This window comes from Coregonus clupeaformis, chromosome 17 (genome assembly GCF_020615455.1).
Source record: "Coregonus clupeaformis isolate EN_2021a chromosome 17, ASM2061545v1, whole genome shotgun sequence".
Lineage (NCBI taxonomy): Eukaryota > Metazoa > Chordata > Actinopteri > Salmoniformes > Salmonidae > Coregonus > Coregonus clupeaformis.
This window is the reverse complement of record NC_059208.1, coordinates 37118946-37139163: the sequence shown is the minus strand read 5'-3', so window position 1 is coordinate 37139163 and position 20218 is coordinate 37118946. Positions and strand designations below refer to the sequence as shown.

General features: G+C 44.9%; 1 protein-coding gene across 2 annotated transcripts in view; it reads left to right on the top strand.

Moving 5' to 3' along the window:
• Positions 1–2759: 2759 nt before the first annotated feature.
• LOC121586337 (RNA-binding motif, single-stranded-interacting protein 3) overlaps positions 2760–20218 on the top strand; it is a 268385-nt gene continuing 250926 nt past the window's right edge. For both annotated transcript variants that reach the window (XM_041902950.1, XM_041902948.1), the window contains exon 1: positions 2760–3413. In XM_041902950.1, the coding sequence (XP_041758884.1) occupies positions 3339–3413 (75 nt within the window). In that variant the 5' untranslated portion in view covers positions 2760–3338. The remainder of the gene's footprint in view (positions 3414–20218) is intronic.

Sequence of the window (20218 nt, the reverse complement as noted above, 5' to 3'; positions counted from 1 at the left end):
TTTAACAAGCACAATACATTTGCACAAATATGATTTGTTAGGATGTATCATTATAACAATATGGAGGGTATACTGTATTCCACTGTATTTTAGTCAATGCCTGTATTCCGACATTGCTCATCCTAATATTTCTATATGTCTTATTTCCATTATTTTGCGTTTAGATGTGTATATTGTTGTGAATTGTTAGATACTACATTTACATTTACATTTACGTCATTTAGCAGACGCTCTTATCCAGAGTGACTTACAAATTGGTGCATTCACTTATAGCCAGTGGGATAACCACTTTACAAGGTTTTTTTTTTGGGGGGGGGGGGTAGAAGGATTACTTTATCCTATCCCAGGTATTCCTTAAAGAGGTGGGGTTTCAAATGTCTCCAGAAGGTGGTGAGTGACTCCGCTGTCCTGGCGTCGTGAGGGAGCTTGTTCCACCATTGGGGTGCCAGAGCAGCGAACAGTTTTGACTGGGCTGTCCACATCACCAACGAACTATCATGGTCCAAACACACCAAGACAGTCGTGAAGAGGGCACGACAAAGCCTATTCCCCCTCAGGAGACTAAAAAGATTTGGCATGGGTCCTCAGATCCTCAAAAAATTATACAGCTGCACCATCGAGAGCATCCTGACTGGTTGCATCACCGCCTGGTATGGCAACTGCTTGGCCTCTGACCGCAAGGCACTACAGAGGGTAGTGCGTACGGCCCAGTACATCACAGGGGCAAAGCTCCCTGCCATCCAGGACCTCTATACCAGGCGGTGTCAGAGGAAGGCCCTCAAAATTGTCAAAGACTCCAGTCACCCTAGTCATAGACTGTTCTCTCTGCTACCGCACGGCCAGCGGTACCGGAGTGCCAAGTCTAGGTCCAAAAGACTTCTCAACAGCTTCTACCCCCAAGCCATAAGACTCCTGAACAGCTAATCATGGCTACCCGGACTATTTGCACTGCCCCCCCCCCCCATACTTTTTACGCTGCTGCTACTCTGTTAAGTATTTATGCATAGTCACTTTAACTCTACCCACATGTACATATTACCTCAACTACCTCAACTAGCCGGTGCCCCCGCACATTGACTATGCAACGGTACCCCCCTGTATATATAGCCTCCCTACTGTCACTTTATTCTATTGTATATATAGCCTCCCTACTGTCACTTTATTTTTACTTCTGCTCTTTTTTTCTCAACACTTTTTTGTTGTTGTTTTATTCTTACTTTTTTGTTTAAAATAAATGCACTGTTGGTTAAGGGCTGTAAGTAAGCATTTCACTGTAATGTCTGCACCTGTTGTATTCGGCGCATGTGACCAATAAAATTTTATTTTATTTGATTTGATTTGAACTGTGCTTCGGCAGAGGTAGGGGAGCCAGCAGGCCAGAGGTGGATGAACGCAATGCCCTCGATTGGGTGTAGGGACTGATCAGAGCCTGAAGGTACGGAGGTGCCGTTCCCCTCACAGCTCCGTAGGCAAGCACCATGGTCTTGTAGCAGATGCGAGCTTCAACTGGAAGCCAGTGGAGTGTGCGGAGGAGCAGGGTGACGTGAGAGAACTTGGGAAGGTTGAACACCAGACGGGCTGCGGCATTCTGGATGAGTTGTCTGTTGGGCATACTACTGCACTGTTGGAGCTAGGAACAGAAGCATTTCGCTACACCCGCAATAACATCTGCTAAATATGTGTATGTGACCAATAAAATGTGTTCTGATTTGATTTGATTTAAATTAGACAGGATGTTGATATACTGTCGCTAATGACAGTGTCATTAACTTCCAAAAGAAAAGTGAATGCCTAAAACATACCTTTTCAGACTTTACCAATGAACACATAAGCAAAACCTATCGATGTCTTATAGTTTAATAAAAGTAGTAATATTCAAGGTTACTGATTTGTTCAGAAGTAAAATCAGACCACATTGATGAAGGAGAGTTTGAACCAGGCGTTAGGTCCTTTGGCAGCCAGTAGGGGGAATCGACTCCACACACTACTGCCTGCCTGTCTGCTGTCCCCCTCTACCCGCTCCTTTCTCTGGCTGTGGAAATACTGCAGCCCCTGGTCTATGTCTGGATCGCTTTCTTGCACGGAGCCGACTCAAGTCCCTCCTACCGGCTGTGGAAGGAGGAGGCAGTCAGCTCACAGTGCAGGACGAGCCCCCTTTACCGCCCTGTTACAGTGTGGAGGAGAGTGAGAGAGAGAGAGAGAGAGAGAGAGAGAGAGAGAGAGAGAGAGAGAGGCAGGCTGTTGGGAGGAGTGACAGAGTGAAGCAGGCAAGAAGAAACAAGGAACACATTTTAGAAGAGCAGGAAAAGGGAGGATCGCAGACGGGAGACTCTCTGGATTGTCTGTCTGTTGGGCACCTGGGACACTGTCATTGTGCTTCTCATTATTCAATTTTTTGTCTCTTCTTCTCTGAACCGGTGGACCGGTAGAGATTCCTTTTTTTCTCAGTGCCGTATCAATTAGGAGCTGGGATTGTTTCTGTGTAATCTGCACTTCTCTGGCTGAACTGTTAAACACTGAGATTGCTTCATTAGGTTTGTTCCTGCCTGTCTAGGCTCTCGCGTTCCGATACTGACTCTTCCCAAAGTGTATCTGTTAGCGCGCCGCTGAGGATATAGCCTGTGTCCGACAGTACAACACAGAGCAGCTGGGATATCAGACTACAGAGGAGAGAGAGAGAGAGAGAAAGAGAGAGAGAGAGAGAGAGAGAGAGAGAGAGAGAGAGAGAGAGAGAGAGAGAGAGAGAGAGAGAGAGAGAGCTGAAAGAGAGAGAGAGAGCAGCCGAGTGAGCGACAGAGAGAGGGAGGCAGATACAGAGCGTAAGAGAGAGATTGAAGCCGAGGAGCGAGGTAAGCTATAGCAAGACAGCTTAAATATAAAAGTGATCTAGCTATCCTCCCCCTTTTCCTTGTCTTTCTATTTCTCCTCTCCCACACTGTCCCGTGCCACCAATTTGTTTGCAGGACTGCCTAAAGCCACTGCCACCTGCTCCTCCTCATCTTCCTCCGCTACGGCTCTTCTCACGCGTTACTATCCGACACCAGCCAGTGAGGGACAGACAGGACAGGCAGCAGCTTCCATTTTTAACACTCCAGGAGATTTAACTAAAAGGCGTCGCCAGGCAGGACCTGCCCCCACAGAGGCAACCCCTCTCCCAGCCACTCTCCGTCAGACGAACCCTGCCTGCTCTCCGGAGGACCAGCAGTGATACAACACACCAGTGTGGACGGGAAAAAATAAGGGACCTACAGTCAGAGAGCCAAGCCCCAGTACTACTAACACTCGTCCGCTGCCTCCGTGTAACCATTCCCTGCCACGGCGCTAAGGATTCTAGCTACATGGGCAAGCGATTGGAACAGCAACCAATGTACCCTCAGTACACATACTACTACCCCCACTACCTCCAGACCAAGGTAGGGTACCCACAGCTCATCACTTCAGTACCTTTAACCTCCCTCCCACAGCCCTACCCCAACCCTCTCCCCTCCTCCATCCTCCTCCTCCCCCCTCCTTCGCTCCTCCTGTCAAGCCGCTGAGTGGGGATGGGGTGTGATGGATGACTGGCCTTGGCCGTAAACGTTTCAGATGGCAAGTGGCTTGCTGGTGTTTGCATGTCTCTGTCACTTGGTGAGGCATCACAATGCTAGTTTGTCCAGCCTCGGTACGGCTAGTGGAGCTGTCGGGAAGGTTGATTAATTGAGGCTAACTGGATTGGAGTTTGATAGATTTCTCCTATGTTGCGATTGTTAGGTTGGCAAACTGTTAATCGCACTGGCTTTCATGTTTCTTGGTCTGTTATTTTCAGATACTGATCATTAATATTGGGTGAAATATCAAATTACGGTGCCGTGGCATGAGTCAGAAACACAATCAGAACCACAATGGAAATAAGCCTCCAGGCTTTATTGTGTTTATATCCTCGATCATTTTTAATGTATGCAATGTTGTCTACGGCTGGAGCAGCCTACTACTTTTAATTATCTAATACATTCAATCAATCAACCAATGAGATGACTACCCACCCATATATCCTACCATTAGTAACACAATAAAAGCCGTTACTCCTATCCTGACTCAGACATGCCTTCATCATGATAACCGACATGGTGGCCAGCCGCAGGCTGACAGTAAACATGCATCTGCCAGGGCTGCCCATGTTTGCTCTAGCCGTTGTACGCATCACTACCTCTGGCGTGGAAACCTGGACTCTGGTTGGTGGCTGATGACGGGACAGTCGGGCAGACTTGAAGTCCTCCGTCATCAAAAAGATAAACTAATGCAGATAAAGTATTTCGTCATCTTCCCTCCCTATTGTAAATAGCTGCTGAGGTAGCTAACTGGACAATCTTAGAGAAGAATATCGGCGGCCCCACCTGGTAGCCCACTGGTTTCTCTTCGGATTTATAGTTGAATACATTTGTGCTGCTTCCATATGCACCCTCCCCACTCCCTCCCTCCTTTTCTCTGTCTCAGAGCTCATCTCAGGTCTCTCAATCAGGGGTATGCCCCTCATCCCTCCCTCCCTCCCCACTCCACTCCACTCCAACAGGCATCTCTTCTCCCCCTCTTCACCATCACCTCCCACTCAAGGTCAGCGCAGACAGGATCTTGCCTCCATCAGCGATTGATGTATCTTTGAGTGCAATATCCATGTCATGCAAACTCGTCCGCCCAACAGCAGCGAGCAAGCCAAATAGCAGTGCATTTATCATGTTTAAAGTCGTCAAGAAAGGGTTTTATTTTCCCGGCTAGTTACTCTAGCTAATGCCCATTAGTGGTATGTATACCAAATGTATGTATGGGACTGTGACCAGGGCCAGTGATGTGAGAGCAGAGAGCTCTCTCTGTCTTTGTGACAGAGAGTGCAGGGAGGTAGAGCTGCTATCCCACGCTCCCATTAATGATCATTGATCGGTAGAGTAGAGGAGAGGGCCTTGGCAGTTAGGCGGGCAGGTTGGGTCCCAGCATCAGATGGCAGCTGCTTGGCCTCACAGGCAGGAAGCCCCCCTCCACACCCTGAATTAAGCATCCGTCTACAGTCATCCAGGTCTGTCTGTTAATCTTCATTTCAGCATGCTCTTGATATGGCCTCATTATCCCAAACAGCATAAATAACTGCAAACGATGAGGAATGGGGTAGGAATTTCATGCCATTCTCATCCTTTCCGACTCCATTTTATGACGCATATCGGCAATGCTTCTCCAACCGCCGAGGAATATATAGAATCTACAGAACATCTGGGTTCTATAAGGATGAAAGACTATTATGTCTAACGTCTTCTTGGTATGACAGAATTTCATAGTCGAAAGGCATTTTTCAATTTCAATTTCAAATGTCTCATGTCGCCACATATAATTCACTGGACCCGCCACTGTTTAATGAGCACATTCCAGTTGACGGCGAGGATTAACATGTAAAACTCAGAAATGAAATGAAACGATAACATTTGGCCTTCTATTGATTAGTGCAGTGGAGCATAGCATGTGCTTCTCTTGAACAAGATTATTGATTCCTGAAAGAGCATTTTTGTGGCTTGTTTTATAAGGGACGAAGGTGAAGGGAGCCTGCAGGACAGTGCTTTGATAAGGGAATCGTTTAAAGGCTTGTTTCTCCTCCCATGCTGCTCTATGAACGAACGGAGCCAACGCTGAATCTCTCTCAGATATGATACTTTATTGAACATTGTGACTAGGATTTCACTGGTATTCTGTATTTGATTTGAGTATTTGTTTGATTTTAATCATAAGTGAATGATAGATGTTTTACAAATGAGGAAATTACAGTAAATGTATGTCCCCTGAACAATTAAGCCTCACAGATCAATTATGTAATGTAATGATAGTTATTATGGGAAATGTGTGCATTTCATCCAAACGCTATGTCTGTTGGCAACATTCTGTTTGCCTTGGCATGTCTCATGATTATCCTTATAAACTTGAATTGACAGTTATTTTTGTTTGCGACTACAGAATTTCCAAAGTACAAGTTGCGGAAGATCAAGTTAATGTCACAATAGATATATTTGTATGTCTTTTTTTTTGCCCATGGGAAATCCTTTTTCAATCAATCTCCTTTTCAATTAACTGCCTCGCAAATGCGGAGAAAGTAATCTTCTTCAGTATAGCCTACACCTGAGTCCACTGTACTACTATGACACCATTGATAGGCCTAGTCATTACACCCCTCCTATCAAGAGATCAGACAGACACACACACACACACGGTCTGTGTTACAGTCATGCTAGTAGCGCATACAGGGAGAACCTGAGAAGCTGAGGGGCAGACACAGAGATAGATTTAACACAGGCTAATATCCCGGGCCTTAAGTAAACACCAGTCAATGGAGCCCATTGAGTGTCTCTATGCCTGTGTCTGCCTGGACCTTGGGCTCCATTTATACTCTCTCTGATTCCTTATAGTGGGAGGGTGGGGGTGGGAGATGGGGGCCAGAGGGAGGGCTGGAGGGAGGGGCAGGTTAAAAGCAAGGAAAAGGGTTTGGTTACATTACACGGGGGGAGCCATTGTGCTGCAGAAATAACAACCGGCCCATCTAAATCCTGCTGCTTTCAAGCCTGTCTAAGAGCCGCTGGCTGGCCAGTTCTATATCCCCATTCTGGGTGTAGCCTTTCAGTGTATCCTAATCAAAAGCAGAGGAAATCATGAGCTCTACGTTTTTTGTTCAATTGGGTTTTAATGGTGGATATGCTGTGAAACTGGGATAGGAACATACACTAAACAGTGCATTCGGAAAGTATTCAGACCCCTTGACTTTTTCCACATATTGTTACGTTACAGCCGTATTCTAAACATGATTAAATAGTTTTTTTTCCCCCTCAACAATCTACACACAATTTCCCATAATGACAAAGCAAAAACAGGTTTTTAGACATTTTTGCAAATGTATTACAAATAAAAAACGGAAATATCACATTTACATAAGTATTCAGACCCTTTACTCAGTACTTTGTTAAAGCACCGTTGGCAGCGATTACAGCCTCGAGTCTTCTTGGGTATGACGCTAAAAGCTTGGCACACCTGTTTTTGGGGAGTTTCTCCCATTCTTCTCTGCAGATCCTCTCAAGCTATGTGAGGTTGGATGGGGAGCGTCGCTGCACAGCTATTTTCAGGTCTTTCCAAAGACCTTGTCCCGAAGCCACTCCTGCGATGTCTTGGCTGTGTGCTAAGGGTCGTTGTCCTGTTGGAAAGTGAACCTTCGCCCCAGTCTGAGGTCCTGAGCACTCTGGAGCAGGTTTTCATCAAGGATCTCTGAGTTTTTTGCTCCATTCATCTTTCCCTCGATCCTGACCGCTGAAAAACATCCCCACTGCATGATGCTGCCACCACCATGCTTCACCGTAGGGATGGTGCCAGGTTTCCTCCAGACGTGACGCTTGGCATTCAGGCCAAAGAGTTCATCAGACCTTTAAGTCCTTTAGGTGCCTTTTATCAAACTCCAAGCAGGCTGTCGTGTGCCTTTTACTGAGGAGTGGCTTCCTTCTGGCCACTACGATAAAGGCCTGATTGGTGGAGTGCTGCAGAGATGGTTGTCCTTCTGGAAGATTCTCCCATCTCCACAGTGGAACTCTGGAGCTCTTTCAGAGTAACCATTGGTTTCTTGGTCACCTCCCTGACCAAGGTCCTTCTCCCCCGATTGATCAGTTTGGCCGGGCTGCCAGCTCTAGGAAGAGTCTTGGTGGTTCCAAACTTCTTCCATTTAAGAATGATGGAGGCCACTGTGTTCTTGGGGACCTTCAATGCTGCAGACATTTTTTGGTACCCTTCCCCAGATTTGTGCCTCAACACATTTCTGTCTCGGAGCTCTACGGACAATTCCTTCGACCTCATGGCTTGGTTTTTGCTTTGACATGCACTGTCAACTGTGGGACCTTTATATAGACAGGTGTGTGCCTTTCCAAATCATGTCCAATCAATTGAATTTACCACAGGCATACTCCAATCAAGTTGTAGAAACATCTCAAGGATGATAAATGGAAACAGGATGCACCTGAGCTCAATTCTGAGAAAGGGTCTGAATACTTATGTAAATACTTGTGAAAAATTGTTATAGAAATTAGCAACATTTCAAAAAACCTGTTTTCGCTTGTCATTATGGGGTATTGTGTGTAGATTGATGAGAAAAAATAATAATTTAATCAATTTTAGAATAAGGCTGTAACGTAACAAAATGTGGAAAAAGTCAACGGGTCTGAATAGTTTCCAAATGCACTGTATATACAAAAGTATGTGGACACCCCTTCAAATTAGTGGATTCTGGTATTTCAGCCACACCCGTTGCTGATAGGTGTATAAAATCGAGCACTCAGTCATGCAATCTCCATAGACAAACATTGGGCTCCTGAGTGGCGCAGCGGTCTAAGGCACTGCATCTCAGTGCTTGAGGCATCACTACAGACCCCCTGGTTCGATTCCAGGCTGTATCACAACCGGCCGTGATTGGGAGTCCCATAGGGCGGCGCACAATTGGCCCAGCGTCGTCCGGGTTTGGCCGGTGTAGGCCGTCATTGTAAATAAGAATTTGTTCTTAACTGACTTGCCTAGTTAAATAAAGGTAAATAAATAAATTGGCAGTAGAATGGGCTTATTGAAGAGTTCAGTGACTTTCAACGTAGCACCGTCATAGGATGCCACCTTTCAAACAAGTCAGTTCATAAAATGTCTGCCCTGCTAGAGCTTCCCCTGTCAAATGTAAGTGCTGTTATTGTGAAATGGAAACGTCTAGGAGCAATAACGGCTCATCCTCGAAGTGGTAGGCCACACAAGCTCACAGAATGTGAGTGCTGAAGCGCGTAGCGCGTAAAAATCGTCTGTCCTTGGTTGCACAATAACTGTTCGTCATGAAATGGGGTTCTATGGCCGGCAGACGCACACAAGCCTAAGATCACCATGTGCAATGCCAAGCGCTGGCTGGAGTGGTGTAGAGCTCGCCGCCATTGGACTCTGGAGCAGTGGAAACGCATTCTCTGGAGTGATGAATCACGCTTTACCATCTGGCAGTCCGACGGACAAATCTGGGTTTGGCGGATGCCAGGAGAACCCTACCTGCCCAAATGCATAGTGCCAACTGTAAAGTTTGTTGGAGGAGGAATAATGGTCTGGGGCTGTTTTTCATGGTTCGGGCTAGGCCCCTTAGTTCCAGTGAAGGGAAATCTTAATGCTACAGCATACAATTACATTCTAGAAGATTCTGTGCTTCCAACGTTGTGGCAATAGTTTGGGAAGGACCTTTCCTGTTTCAGCATGACAATGCCCCAGTGCACAAAGCGAGGTCCATATAGAAATGGTTTGCCGAGATCGGTGTGGAAGAACTTGACTGGCCTGCACAGAGCCCTGACCTCAACCCCATCGAACACTTTTGGGATGAATTGGAACATTGACTGCAAGCCAGGCCTAATCGCCCAACATCAGTCCCCATCCTCACTAATGCTCTTGTGGCTGAATGGAAGCAAGTCCCCGCAGCAATGTTCCAGCATCTAGTGGGAAGCCTTCCCAGAAGAGTGGAGGGTGTTATAGCAGCAAAGGGGGGACCAACTCCATATTGATGTCCATGATTTTGGAATGAGATGTTCGACGAGCAGGTGTCCACATACTTTTGGTCATGTATTGTAGCTAGTCATCTGCTGATGCAAATATCTATGAGTGCAGCACAAAGCGCTCCAGCTAGGAGAGGATATTATATTTACTGTTCTCAAGCTATATGCTTATTATTGTTCATATTAATATAACACAGCATCATAGAACACAGTTAGTCATTTCTAGACACAATTCTTAATATGTGCTTCAAGAATGATTGAACGAAATCACATGCAGAGGCAGTGCTGTTGAAATCCTTGCATTAAGCTCATTTAGTCAGTAGACAATAAAGGTTGGCAGCAGCTTCTCAACTAGCTCCCTCTCTCTCTTGTTTTCCCTCCCCTAGCTCACCACCACAATCCAGGGGCTTTTTGATCATTAATCAACCCACGCCCACACCTCTGGTTTTTATCTGCCTGCGCCTGTTATCTCGCCATACAATCCCTCTACACTTAGCTGTTACTCAGTGGATTTTTTCATTTATCTACCTGTGTGCTGTACATAACACAACGCTTGTGGCCTCCTTCTCATTCATCAACTAGCAGCTCGGCCCCTGTCTACACACATACATTAGTCTACACTGTACCCGCCGCCACCGCCACCACCTCATAAGCACTGAGTGAGCTACAGAGTCCTGCCCCTTACACACTCACGTCCACATCTCATTACGACTGCTTTGTGAGAGTGTGTTCTGCCTTTTGACGTTCAATATTGATTATATCGAAGAGAAGAAGAAACATGGGAACATGAGATGGCATCTTCCATTTTCTCTGTTCCGGTCTCCTCTAGTTCATCCCTCAGAGCCATAACTATCAGATGGGACTCAGGGACTTGACTTGGATTTACTGTCAAATGTATTTAGCTGTAAATGTAACTGTAGCACAATGAATGTAGGCATAGTGTATCCTGCATACCCTGCATGGCTATGACCACAGATGCTCCCTGGCTGTGAGTTTGTGAGTGAATGGCAATGAGTGAGTGCTGCTGGCGGTGGTGTCAGTGTGACCTCAGGGAGCCCTGGTCACCGTGTTCTCCGTCCCCGGGCCATCTGGAGCCACAAGCAGGTCTGCTCTACAGAGGGAAGCTAGGCGGCTGCTGCTGCTTCTGCTGCATGGGGGCCAGGGGCTGGAGTATAGCAGAGTCCTGCAGCACTACAGTGAAGTGGAGTGGGCTCAGGGATGCCCAGTGGAGCCCTACTACGGATTCCTTTGTTTCCTGGTCTTGCTTTTCTGCAAGTGCACGCTCTATTTTTTGTTTGTCTTTGATGCTGTGGCTCATACACATGGTCTATGTCGCTGTCCCTCCCTCTCTTTTATTTTGCCTTTCAAGTTCTCTCCCAATTTCACCCTCTCTCCATCATTTTCTCTCTTTCATTTCCCCTCTTTTTCTGTCTAACTCCCTCTGTCTTGGAGCCCTCGCTGACTCCTGTGCAGGATGGCAGGAGTGGCGGTAGAGACACCTCCTGTAAATGCCCCTTTTTACATTCACTTACGGATATTAACATCAGAGAAGTAGGACATGAATAGAACTAGTTGCAGGGCAGGCAAACCAAGAGCCTTGTATTCTGAACCGCATAACTGCAATTCTGAGGGTACAAGATACCATCTCGCTTCGCCCCATTCTGGAAAGACAGCACAGAGCGGGCAGAATGTTTATTGAGAAAGCCTGCTGTGAGTGCCGCGCTCTGTTAACGGGCGCATGCCTCTCTGAGCTAGGTTAGGCAGCAGCTATGTGGTTGAGGGTCTTAGCTACCTCTGGAAGAGACTGACACGATGTTAGTGAAGGGGTGTGTTGTTCTACTGTAACCGTAGCCCCGGTTGTCTGTCTGCTGTTTCTGGCCTGCCTCTGCTCTGGCAGCCGGCTTCAGGACGGAAACAACGGTCTCACGGCGTGGCGCGGTGCTCACTCACTCAGAGCTAGCCAGGGTAATTGCTCCTGCATTTTTAACCAAGGGCTGGCGTTTGAAGAATCCGATGGATCCCCTGCTTTTTACTTGCTAGAGAAAGGCAGTTCGTTTGCATGTGGCTGTCCGGGAGTCTGTGAGAGTGAGGGGCTTGTCTCTGTGTTCATATGCAATGAGAGATAATCATCAGCCTATTTTAGCCATCCTCTCAGGGACATGGCATGGCTGTCCCAGCACTCCGCATGGTTTCAGCTTATTATAGGGTTATATTCTAGTCTGTGGTCTGAGCCATACCAGCCGTCTATGTAATGATGAACAGAGAAAGCCTAATGACATCAAAACAGAGAGCAGAGCTCCCCTCTCAAAATGTGCCTCTGTTGTAAGAGAAGACAGCCTGGAGATAAAAACAGAAACAGAGTTAAGAGTTTCAGGAAATTGTTAAAAATGTGAGTCTCACTTAAAGTTACTACAAAGTTCAAGTGGGGAGTCTTTCTGGATTGACATTCTGGGAAACGTACCAGGGTTTGCATGTTGGAGTAAGTCAGTAAGAGTCTGGGAAAAGTACCAGCTGAGAGTTTCTACTAACAGTCTAATTTTTCATTATGTGATTGCATCCCCCTAATAATGACATCATAGTTTGACAGTTCAAATCCTTTGGTGGTGCACATCTCACTCTGTGGAATTTTCATTTTATTTCCATTCTAGCCACACAAACCAATGATCTAGTGTCTCTAATCAGATCTGCAGACATGGAAATGGAGGGAGATTCGAGCCACAGCCATGCAAATGGTGGTGTAGCCTTACCAGAGAGGCCCAGCCTGGCCGTTCAAACATGTACAGCCCCTAACATTTACCCTACAGAGCTGCATTAGCAATGGCAAACTCAATGAAAATACCGTGTCACAACTAGCTTGAAAATGGCTGTGGAAAAAGCAAATTCTGCCATGAAGGAGGATAAGCAAATAGGCATGAGGACTTGAATAGCTGCCAGTAGTGTCGGAGCCCTCTAACTAAACCACAATGAGTTCCTATACAAACAGAGATACGTGCACCAATTTGGTGTGGCAGATGAACCTTTTCAAGCTTATGCGCGAACTGGGATTACCAAATGCAAACAGTCCATTCTCGGGGCTCTATTCGTGTTAAATGATTCAAGCCGCCCTTGTATTTTTTGTCTGAGTGATTCTTTTGGCAGACCTTCAGAACGCCCTAACCCCTCCCCAATGCCACGGCTTGGGAGTATTAGTCAGCGAGTGGAAAAACACAGAATGGGACAGGTAGGCGGAATGAATTAGATTGCAAGGACACCGGTGTAGAGAGAGGGAGAGCCAAGTAGTCATGCAGCAGTAGGATGAATGGAGAATAAGAGAACGCCGTTGGCATTATAGAGTTGAATAGGATTAAAGATGATTATTGTTCGCCAGTAATTAGTAGCACATAAACAGCCATTGGCAACAGAATTAAAAAGTGGCATTATGATGTGTGTTCTCCATACAAGATGTCTCTTCTTGCGCTTTTCAACAGTTCCTCACTCTGCTTTGCAGGCAGCCACATTCTCGGGGTAAAGGTTATGTTTTGTAACAGATGACTGCATGTGACTGACTTGCATGGTTCAGGCTTTGCTGTAGAACACCAGTTTCTCCTGCACAATCTGCACTGGTGCGTACAGTATCTCCCGTCTCTTCTCCTCGCATAAATTATTAAGGTCACCCACATGTTCTGGAGAGAAGAAGATAGAGGAGTTGCATACCGTGACTCAACGGCTTAATGCCTCGTGTCTGTGAGAGAGAGAGAGACAAACCTTCTTTGGCATGAAAGGTTGACACGACAGCACCAGTTAGAGTTGTGAATCAAATGTAGCCTATTACATGCAAATGTGTGTTTTTGAATACTTGCTTTGGAAGTGTGGATGAAGTCTAATTGTTTTTCATATATTTTGAGTCCTTGGGCTTTTTAGAAGACATGGGTAAGAATTCCCTGTCGCATTTCCTCTCTCTCATTAGCTTTTTTGAGGACCCTGTGGAAGACTGGTATCCATTATTTATCGCCTAGCCCCAAAAACAGCAGCTGCATGCTTGTGTAATTGACGTATGTTCTGCTTTTGCAAGCATATTGGGAATTATTATTCTGTATAGAGATTTATATCAGGCTTACGAGGACACACTGCAACAGACATCTCCAGAACTTGTTCTCTGCTAACAATGACTGATCAAAAAGAGTTCCCAACTCAGATAACTTGAACTTTGGGCCACACTGGCCAATTAACCACAATGGCATCTTGCCTAGTATCTGCGGATGCTCCGGCAGAACTACTGTAACCGTCAAAGCCGTTAGAATTCAGCCGATAAAGCAATAAAGCCTCGCTCGTATAGATAGAGCTGCAGTCTGCTCCATTCAGTGCAAATTCTGTGCCCTCAGCACTTTGGGCCTGCAATTAATCACCAAGCTGACATGGCCTCCCCTCCAACGTTGAATAAACACTCCAGTAACGGTGACACAATGTTCCCCTAGCCACGCAGCTACAGTTCTATTCGTTAAGACTGTTACTGTAGGCTCTCTGAAATGTTTAGGAACTCTGTACCCCAGTTATGTTACATCTTCTTCTCCGTTCGAGATGATCTGTTTGGGTATGGATTGCAGTTTTACAGCCAGCGGTTGCTGCAGCGGGAGGCCCTCTATCCTGCCTTGTAGGGGCATGGACTCCCTCCACGTCCAGTACCAGGGCCTGTCTGTCGCATAAGCGCTGCACATCTGTTTATCCCATCCACATGTGTAGGGGGGGCCCACGCCGGTATATTGGGCAATTTCCTCTGTGATTGGTGGAAGAGGATGGTCCTTTAAAGGCTCTCTGTCGGGGGGGTTTATCTAGTGGATCACTGGTGTTGTCGTGTCATTACCGTGGTGACGGCCGGGGGCCTCGTTTTCAGCGAGAGGGCTGAGGCAGCCCCTGACATGTGAGTGCGGGTCAGCCAAGGTCACCACACCACAGAGCCTGATGCAGCGCCTTCAGACATGCATACATATGAACGTATTGAGATTTAGATGAAGATAACGAATGGATGACATGCACACATTAATAGTTTGCGAGAGAAAACATGCTTTTAAGTATGTACAGATACAAATGCACAGACACACACATATTAATGAAGACTGTGACACACTTAAAACATGCAAAGTCATACTCATACTGTACATAAACATGGTTTGCATCCCATGACCAGGGCTCTGATCAAAAGAAGTGCACTATATAACGAATAGGGTACCATTTGGGACGCACCCATACGGTGCATACATACATACATACATACATAGCATATTAAAACACAGAAACATAAGCACTCTCAACCTTTGAAGAAATTAGGGCTGGCTGGACTTTCATTGAAGAGGAGGGGGGAAACAGTGCTGTGTTGTGAGAGTGAGGTAGAGGGTGGGAGCACTGCATAGTCCATTGAGTTCACTGAGCAGAGTGACACACAATCACTCTTATACGCAAACACAAACATATACACATACAGACACAGACATGCACGCACACACACATGACGCACGCACCCACTCACACACACACACACACACACACACACACACACAAACAGATACACAGACACACACAAACTTCCAGAGAGTCAGGCCGGTGGAGAGGGCCCTTGTAAATGGTCTGTGGTAGTCAGGCTTTCGGTAGAAAAGATGGCGTATTGAATACACAGCTGTAAAAATCACCTCAAGATAAAAACGTAATATTCAATATCAGTAAGTTAGACTAAATATTAGCACTTCATATATTCGAGGGTAATAACATTCAATCTGGAGAATAACACAAACAAATTATAAGGCTAGAGAAATGTATCGACAAATATTACAACAACGTGCAACACCCAAACATGACGGAAGATAAACGAGGAGAATCAAACTCCAAGAGAAAACGTGACTCGTCGACTGATACAGATGATTTATGCTTTTCACCACTGGGACTGGTAAGTGTGGAAAGCGACCTGTTGAAGTCGATAAATGACAAACTGGGCATACTAGAGTTGGTCAGTAATGATGTAAAAGAGTTGAAGGCGAGTCTTGAAATGAGTGACGGAAAAGCTGCGATAATGGAGAAAGATACAAAAAAACTAAAAGAGACAGTCACTAAGATTAGAAACGGACGTTAAGGAACTTAAAAAGGAGAACAACTTTCTGAGAGAAAATCTAGTACTTACGGGTATCCAGGAAAAAGAGGGAGAGGTAACCGAGACTATTGTGAAGGACTTCTTTCTAACAGCGCTTCAAATCCCACTCGAGGCTGTCGATAAAATCCAACTCGAACGTGTACACCATTTTGGACAAAGAGGACAGAGATATGAGCGTCCAATCGTTGCCAAATTTGCTTTTTTTTAAGGATAAAGTAATGGTGAAAAGCCTAGGTAAAAGACTTGCTGGCACCAAAATAGGAATGAATGATCAGTTCCCGAGGGAGATTGCAGAACGGCGCAAAGTTCTGTACCCAATCTTCAAGGAAAATAGATTAAAAGGGAAGCGTGTTGCTCTTGTTGTCGATAAACTGTATATTGACAACCAAATGTACCGCGACACAAAGACTACTCCATGGCTATTCTGAAAGTTCTAATAGAGGAGTCGAATAATGGAGCACCCAATACTAGACATGGTAGGGATTGTAATAATAAAGAACATTTATAGTATGTATAGTATTTTATAAAAGGATAAAACCGTATTACAAGAAAAGATAACAAGCTAAATAATACATCTTCAAATATAACTAATTAGAACACATGTACTCAATCAACATAGTGGAGATAAAAACATAGCGAACAGAAGACATAGAAGGCACAGTATGTGGGTATGTGTGGATGAATTGTGATGGAAGGTGTGGTGTGTGTTTTTGTGTTTGAATAAGTGTGGCGTTAAGTGAGTGAGAAAGGAAATGGTTGCATATCCCAGAACCAACGTGTGTCTGTGAGCAGGGGTTGTGAGAGAGAGCTTTCAATGTTGTGCAGATGAGGGATATACAATTTAAAATATAGTATACATCTAATCAATTTTTTTATTGTCCTATCATGATGGAACGATCCCCAACCCTATATCCTATACACCCACTTGAGTGACCCATACACCAAAGATAAGTTCCCATCTGTTTTATGGACCTGCTGTGAGTTGCCTATATGCAGCCTAAACAGAAAAATACATGCGGTCAGAGACCTACTTGAGCAGCACCGCCCCCTCAAGATTCTGAGCATGCCTGGCAGGGTTGGTCCTACAAGCCAGAGCCCCCTGATGGGAGAGCATAATATACAAGGAAATTCTCAAAGCTGCTAATGAGAACCTTGACGACCTTGTACCTAGCAGGTGGGGATTCCGGTGGGGTACCCCCACCCAGGTAGAGGCAGTGCTGGCAACACTGGCTGCAGTAACCCATGGGGAGGGGGTCACACTCGGACAATCAGAGAGGGGGCTTATTATTGTGGCCCAAGTGGCACAAAATAATCAAAGATCTGACTGCACGGAGATGCTTGGGGGAAATGGTTACAACGGGGTACCAGAGTGTTTGTGTCTCAGGTGAAGAGGGTGGATCTGATCTCCATCACTTAGGACTTGACATAGATTAAATAGATTAACCAAATCTTACATTGTTGTCAATTTTTGCTCAATCTTGCATGCTTTCTCAAACAGCTGTAACTGTATCTGCATTCGTAAATCAGGTCCTTTCTTGAGTTGGGCTCTGGGATGTAACAACCGTTGAGCATCTGATCTTATGGTTGATTGTGGAGGAAAGGGGTTGAGTGTGTTAGAGTATATGCGTGTATGTTTATCCCACATCTGTTGCAAGGGGGTAAGGATGTTAGGAAGAATATAGGATGAACCACAATAATTGTTTGCTAAAATAATAATTGCTTGTCAAAAATGTAATGTAATACAATGGCAATCCGGGTTATAGGTTAAAATCGTACGCATCAACTGGCGACATTATTACGCATATTAATCGAAAATGATGGACAATGAGATATGCAAGATATTTGAATGGATATATATTTTTAAATAGCTATATATATATATATTGAGGTGAGAGCATTGGAAATGCTTTTGGCGGTTGACCTGTTTCTGTTTTGTGGATGGCACTGTGTGCTGTTTTCGATGGATGGGTCCTGGCCTCTCGGGGGCCTAGGGATTCGGGGGAACGGGGGTGGTATGCTGAACACTGGGATGACGGCCCAACTTGGGATGGGGAGGGGCTTTAGCGGGGGAAATATACTTCTCCCATGGGCAAAGGAACTCAAAAGGGGTGATGATATTAATTAACAGTAATTTCGATCCGAATGTGCAAATTGTCCAAACAGATACGCAAGGTAGATGGATTATTTTAAATATGTTATTGGACCATAAACAGATATGGCTCATTAACCTTTACGGACCAAATAATGATGATCCACACTTCTTTGACAATATATATAATAAATTATCAACTCTGCAAGCAATTCAAGACTCTATTATTATGGTGGGAGATTATAATACCGTTTTAACCCTCCCGTTGTCCTAGGGTCAAAATGACCCGCCACTGTGTTGAACCAACTTTATTTAATTTTTATATTTTTGGGATCATTTGTGAGAAGGAGGCAGTGATACAGTTGAAGTGTATCACTGCGTCTCTCACAGTTGAAGTGTACCTATGATAAAAATTACAGACCTCTACATGCTTTGTAAGTAGGAAAACCTGCAAAATCGGCAGTGTATCAAATACTTGTTCTCCCCACTGTATATCGAGGCTTAAATATCCTGATCTAGTGAGATATACATGGCGGAGACTCAAGTTCTCCCACTTAAAAAGATGAGAGAGGCCTGTAATTTTCATCATAGGTACACGTCAACTATGACAGACAAAATGAGAAGAAAAAAATCCAGAAAATCACATTGTAGGATTTTTAATGACTTTATTTGCAAATTATGGTGGAAAATAAGTATTTGGTCAATAACAAAAGTTTCTCAATACTTTGTAATATACCCTTTGTTGGCAATGACACAGGTCAAACGTTTTCTGTAAGTCTTCACAAGGTTTTCACACACTGTTGCTGGTATTTTGGCCCATTCCTCCATGCAGATCTCCTCTAGAGCAGTGATGTTTTGGGGCTGTCGCTGGGCAACACGGACTTTCAACTCCCTCCAAAGATTTTCTATGGTGTTGAGATCTGGAGACTGGCTAGGCCACTCCAGGACCTTGAAATGCTTCTTACGAAGCCACTCCTTCGTTGCCCGGGCGGTGTGTTTGGGATCATTGTCATGCTGAAAGACCCAGCCACATTTCATCTTCAATGCCCTTGCTGATGGAAGGAGGTTTTCACTCAAAATCTCACGATACATGGCCCCATTCATTCTTTCCTTTACACGGATCAGTCGTCCTGGTCCCTTTGCAGAAAAAACAGCCCCAAAGCATGATGTTTCCACCCCCCATGCTTCACAGTAGGTATGGTGTTCTTTGGATGCAACTCAGCATTCTTTGTCCTCCAAACACGACGAGTTGAGTTTTTACCAAAAAGTTATATTTTGGTTTCATCTGACCATATGACATTCTCCCCAATCCTCTTCTGGATCATCCAAATGCACTCTAGCAAACTTCAGACGGGCCTGGACATGTACTGGCTTAAGCAGGGGGACACGTCTGGCACTGCAGGATTTGAGTCCCTGGCGGCGTAGTGTGTTACTGATGGTAGGCTTTGTTACTTTGGTCCCAGCTCTCTGCAGGTCATTCACTAGGTCCCCCCGTGTGGTTCTGGGATTTTTGCTCTCCGTTCTTGTGATCATTTTGACCCCACGGTGTGAGATCTTGCGTGGAGCCCCAGATCGAGGGAGATTATCAGTGGTCTTGTATGTCTTCCATTTCCTAATAATTGCTCCCACAGTTGATTTCTTCAAACCAAGCTGCTTACCTATTGCAGATTCAGTCTTCCCAGCCTGGTGCAGGTCTACAATTTTGTTTCTGGTGTCCCTTGACAGGTCTTGGCCATAGAGGAGTTTGGAGTGTGACTGTTTGAGGTTGTGGACAGGTGTCTTTTATACTGATAACAAGTTCAAACAGGTGCCATTAATACAGGTAACGAGTGGAGGACAGAGGAGCCTCTTAAAGAAGAAATTACAGGTCTGTGAGAGCCAGAAATCTTGCTTGTTTGTAGGTGACCAAATACTTATTTTCCACTATAATTTGCAATTAAATTCATAAAAAATCCTACAATGTGATTTTCTGGATTTTTTCCCCTCAATTTGTCTGTCATAGTTGACGTGTACCTATGATGAAAATTACAGGCCTCTCACATCTTTTTAAGTGGGAGAACTTGCACAATTGGTGGCTGACTAAATACTTTTTTCCCCCACTGTATGTATATATGTATGTGTGTGTGTATGTATGTGTATATGTGTATATGTGTATATGTGTATATGTTTATTTTTTTTTATTTAACCTTTATTTAACCAGGTAAGCCAGTTGAGAACAGGTTCTCATTTACAACTGCGACCTGGCCAAGATAAAGCAAAGCAGTGCAATAAAAACAACACAGAGTTACATATGGGGTAAAAAACATAAAGTCAAAAAATACAACAGAAAATATATATACAGTGTGTGCAAATGTAGCAAGTTATGGAGGTAAGGCAATAAATAGGCTATAGTGCAGAATAATTACAATAGTATTAACACTGGAATGCTAGATGTGCAAGAGATTATGTGCAAATAGAGAT